This window comes from Gopherus evgoodei, chromosome 3 (genome assembly GCF_007399415.2).
Source record: "Gopherus evgoodei ecotype Sinaloan lineage chromosome 3, rGopEvg1_v1.p, whole genome shotgun sequence".
Taxonomy (NCBI): domain Eukaryota; kingdom Metazoa; phylum Chordata; order Testudines; family Testudinidae; genus Gopherus; species Gopherus evgoodei.
The window spans coordinates 83,006,027-83,010,981 of NC_044324.1; the positions used below are offsets into that span (position 1 = coordinate 83,006,027).

General features: G+C 37.2%; 1 protein-coding gene across 1 annotated transcript; it reads left to right on the plus strand.

Moving 5' to 3' along the window:
* Positions 1–1,707: 1,707 nt before the first annotated feature.
* On the plus strand, positions 1,708–3,926 carry FUT9 (fucosyltransferase 9). The gene has a single exon (XM_030554220.1). It carries the CDS (start codon positions 1,708–1,710, stop codon positions 2,785–2,787), a length of 1,080 nt encoding a protein of 359 aa, XP_030410080.1. The 3' UTR covers positions 2,788–3,926.
* Positions 3,927–4,955: the final 1,029 nt, after the last annotated feature.

The following is a 4,955-nucleotide window of genomic DNA, read 5'->3' on the forward strand; positions in this document are numbered from 1 at the left end:
TGCTAGCCCATGTCATTTATGGATTCAGTGAAATGGATAGGCTTATGTCACAACACAGCCATGAGAATTAAAAAAAATCTGCCTTTTTAAAAGAAAAACAATCTATTTGTGCCCAGTAAGGCTATAGGACTGGAGATGAAGATGTATGTTAAATGGACACTCACAGTATTCATACAAGTAGTTTTTATTATAACTGAACTTCAAACTTACACACGACTCTTTACCCTCACAATGCACCCAAAGGCATGTTGTATTAATAGATCTCTAAAACACTTCCTGTCATGTCTTAATGCTGTATTTAAATATTTATTTTACAGGTGAGGTACTGAGAGCAGTCAAACTAGGTTAAGAGGCCTGAAGATTTCTCAAATTCTTTCTACACTTTTGAATAATTTTTTTTAAATGGGGTTTTTACACTCTGGTGTGGGCTTTTCATAATAAACTTTGTGAAAGCAGCTTGTAACAAAGTCTTAAAGTCATAGAAATATATAAAAGCCATGCAAATGTTTTGTTGTAACCAAACTGCTTTGCAGAATGAGACATGTATAGTGTGTATGTATATTTGGGATGCCTTCTGATCTCTTGGGTATCTGACTACTGCTCCATTCCTACTGTCATCAAGCTCCCTCGCTAAATTTATTATTAAAATAACTGTATTTTAACAAATGCCTCCAAGTTTTATGGCTACATTAAGGAGCAGAGGGACAAGCAACAAGCTACCCCACCTTGAATGGCTGCTCCACCTCCCCACGCCTCCCATGGGGAACAGGACTCCAGAAAGGAGACAGGGAGCACATGAGCCCATATGGCGCACCCTGAGGAGCAGTGCACTCATAGTAACGGACAGAGTAGACTGCTCATCCCCTCATCTAAGGAGTAGCACAGGAAAACTGGCATCTCACAGGGGTGCAATCTCGCTGGTATTCCTATGGCACTGTAACTGCACTGCTGCCTATCCAGGCCTGTGGCACAAAAGCCACAATTTAGCCTCCATGCGGCATTTCATCATCACGTGTTTTCCCTTACTTAGGGATGATGTAAATGTAGGGGTTAGAGCACGAGAATTTGAGCCAGTATTCCTGGATTCTTTTTCTAGTTGTACTTAATGGTAGGTGTGGATGTTCGTCCCATCTAGAGATCAGGCAAGAGCTGCATTTGCAATAATTTCTAACCCCCCGACCTCCCCATGAGCAAGTGGTTAGGGAGTGCCTGGAGCCATGATTCCAGACCCCCTGGCACATACCTGTCAGCAGACCCAGCTGAGCACATGGTAGGGAGTGTGTTATACCCAGAAAGGAGTGTAGTAAATTAATTACTCTTCACCTGGGAACAAGAGGGGAATCCAGGGACTAACAGTGTCTGTCTGCTTCCTCCTGGAAGCCTACAGTCTCAGCCCACCTTGTATATGTTGAACCAAGTTAGAAGGCATACAGTTGGCAGAGTAAATTATAGGATGTAGTCACGTGCATCTAAACCCTAAACACTCAGTTTATTTAAATTAGTTTTCAAAATGCAGTAGTGGTGTGCCACTGTTTGTCATGTGTGTGTATTTCCTTTTTATTGAAAATTCTTTGGAAGTTCATGGGTAAATCCACACAGTTTCATGATTTTGTGATATTGAAAAGGCTATTCATTTTGATGTGTGATTGCTTTAATAGAACACTTGTACACCATTAACACCTCTTGTTTTTATTTTCAGAACAAATTATGACATCAACATCCAAAGGAATTTTCCGGCCATTTTTAATTATCTTCATTGTGCTGGGTTGTTTCATGGCATTTTTACTTATTTACATCAAACCAACAAACAGCTGGATCTCTGGTCCCATAGAATCAGCTAGCTCAGTTCTGAAAATGAAGAGCTTCTTTTCTACCAAAAGTGATTATTTTAATGAAACAACAATACTGATCTGGGTTTGGCCATTTGGGCAGACATTTGATCTTACGTCCTGCCAAACAATGTTCAACATCCAGAGGTGCCATCTAACTATTGACCGTTCACTATATAACCGATCTCATGCCGTCCTTATTCACCACAGAGACATCAGCTGGGATCTCACTAATTTACCTCAGCAAGCTAGGCCACCGTTCCAGAAATGGATTTGGATGAACTTGGAGTCTCCAACTCACACTCCTCAAAAGAGTGGCATTGAACACCTATTCAACCTGACCCTGACTTATCGGCGTGATTCAGATATTCAAGTGCCTTATGGCTTCATGAAGGTTAGCACGAGCCCCTTTGCATTTGAAGTGCCAAGCAAAGAGAAGTTGGTATGTTGGGTTGTAAGTAACTGGAACCCCGAGCATGCTCGAGTCAAGTATTATAATGAGCTAAGCAAATATACTGAAATCCATACCTATGGGCAAGCATTTGGAGACTATGTGAATGATAAAAACTTGATTCCAACTATCTCCACTTGTAAATTTTACCTGTCCTTTGAAAACTCAATCCACAAAGATTACATTACTGAAAAACTTTATAATGCTCTTCTGGCTGGATCTGTACCAGTTGTATTGGGCCCATCCAGAGAAAACTATGAGAATTATATTCCAGCAGATTCTTTCATTCATGTGGAAGATTTCCTCTCCCCAAGAGAGCTAGCAGAGTATCTTCTGATGCTTGACAAAAATAATAAGCTGTACCTGAGCTACTTTAACTGGAGGAAAGACTTCTCAGTGCATCTTCCTCGGTTCTGGGAATCACATGCATGCCTTGCTTGTGACCATGTAAGGAGACACCAGGAGTACAAGTCCATTGGAAATTTAGAAAAATGGTTTTGGAATTGAACTTTTTATCTTTTTGTGCATTTTTTCAAAGAAACTGACATAATCTGTAGCCCAAGTGGAGGTGGGAAGGAAAAAAAATAATCTGTGTTTTATGTCACTGTTTATCAGCTGTCCTCTCTTGAGGTATCTTATTTATGTTTATCAGAGATTTTAAAAGCTCAGCATCAGAAGTCATCAATACTCAGTTTAAATTATACTGTAGATAGCTAATTACGTGCACTGAAGAATAATTTATTGTTTACTTTAATTTTTATTCAAGTGTTTTTCATGTTTTCAGTAGATTATCTGTCCCAGTCTTACACAAGATGCAGTGATTTTTAACATTGTGTGTTTTACTTTAGATTAGCTATTTCACATGCCTGGAAAATGAAGACACAAATCTTAAGATTTCAGAGAATTTTAACAAAACGATCTACTGGTTTAGTTTGAAATTTGTGTAATATTTCAAAAGACAATAATGTTTCTCATGGTTTAATTTCTGCCCTCTTAAATTCTAAGAACACTATAGAATTGGATACACTGCATTGATTTAAGTGGTTCTTATTTATAAGGTATATGGATTTAGAAAAAATGTATTATAAATAAGCTTTAAAAAGTTATCAAATATAAGAGAGCCTTTGGATTCTAAACAGGAAAAAGGTATTCCCCTTGCAGTTAGGTCCACTAAGATACCTTGGAAATATATGGATTTGCTCTCATCTCCTTAAGATAGAGTATTGAGGAACTGAGAAAATTAAGCTTGAAGTCCTGATGTGGTGAAGCATTTAAGCACATGCTTAAACTTAAGTGTGTGCTTATTTGAATCAGAGTCACACGTAATTCTACTTTAAATACTCATTTGATCACACTCATCTGTATAACTAGATGCTCAGCTCTTTTTCTTCTTCTTTCTTAACACTTCACTGTTTGGGGTCAGCAATGTTTATAGCCTTCTTCCAAAACTCATGATTGTATGCTAAGCTATCAAGCAGATTGGTCGCTGTGAGCTCTGCTGATATCTGATCTGTGTACCAAGTCTTTAGCTCCTCCTTGGTTGTCTTCCATCCACAATCACTGCAAGAGACATCCTACTGATATAACTGTACAGGCGCCATTGGATATGCCTATTATTCAAACAAATATTTGGAAGATTTGGCAATTTTTATATATTTCTGAATATTTGTGAGTTATTCATCCAACTGTATTAAAGTCTGTTCCAACTTTAATTGAACATCAATCACAGCAGGATAACATCCTGAGATGGGTGAATAATGTGAAGAAATATTGATTGAATATTTTATTAGAAAAAAATTGTGAAATTAATTACATATATTAGATTAGTATTATTCAACCAGCTCTAGTTAGAACAAAGGCTCCGTTTGTTTTTAGGGGGGTTTCTTGCTGTTTTGAATGTACGTAATATGAAAGGTATTTTAAAAAAAGCACTCATCAGAACAATGGATATAATCAAGATTTGAATATAAATATGTTCATAGTATTATGTGTGCTATCATAGCAAATTCTGAAATGCAGTTTTGTCATTATGGTTTTTAATATGTCTAGTAATATGTGCATTATTTTGATTCATTGTCCTGTAACCTCAGCAACTAGGATTAAAACCCCCAATACTATAGATAATCATAGATATGGTGGTTTAATAATTTAGATGTATTTTGTACTAAGATAAAGCCACTGTACATAGTTCTTGATGGCAACATGTGTTTATCACCCACAGCTCCCACTGACTTGGAGGCAGCTCTTAGAATCAAGACCTTTTATTTTGGTATGATCACAGTCAGGTTTGAATATGTACATCTGAATATACTAACTGTATAAGATATACTGTGGTATAAGAATCGTAAAAGAAATGATTGTTGAAGGAGAACTTAACGGGTGTAGATCAGCATATTTCCATAGACAGCTACTGGTTATGGATCTTGTCAAAACTTAATATCCTTAAATGAAAGTAAATCAGAGGCAGAAATTTTGGACTGTGTCTAAACAGAATGGCAGCATCCTTCTAGATTTACTTTAATCTAAAGAGTAGTCAGCAGCTGAAATAAAGCATGAAGAAAGAAGCCAGAAATTTAGAAAAGGGAAGAAAATACAAAAACTTACATCAGGAAAAAGTACAGCTTGAATAATATTTAAGACCCTGATCCAGCAACACACTTAAGGGCGTACTTAGT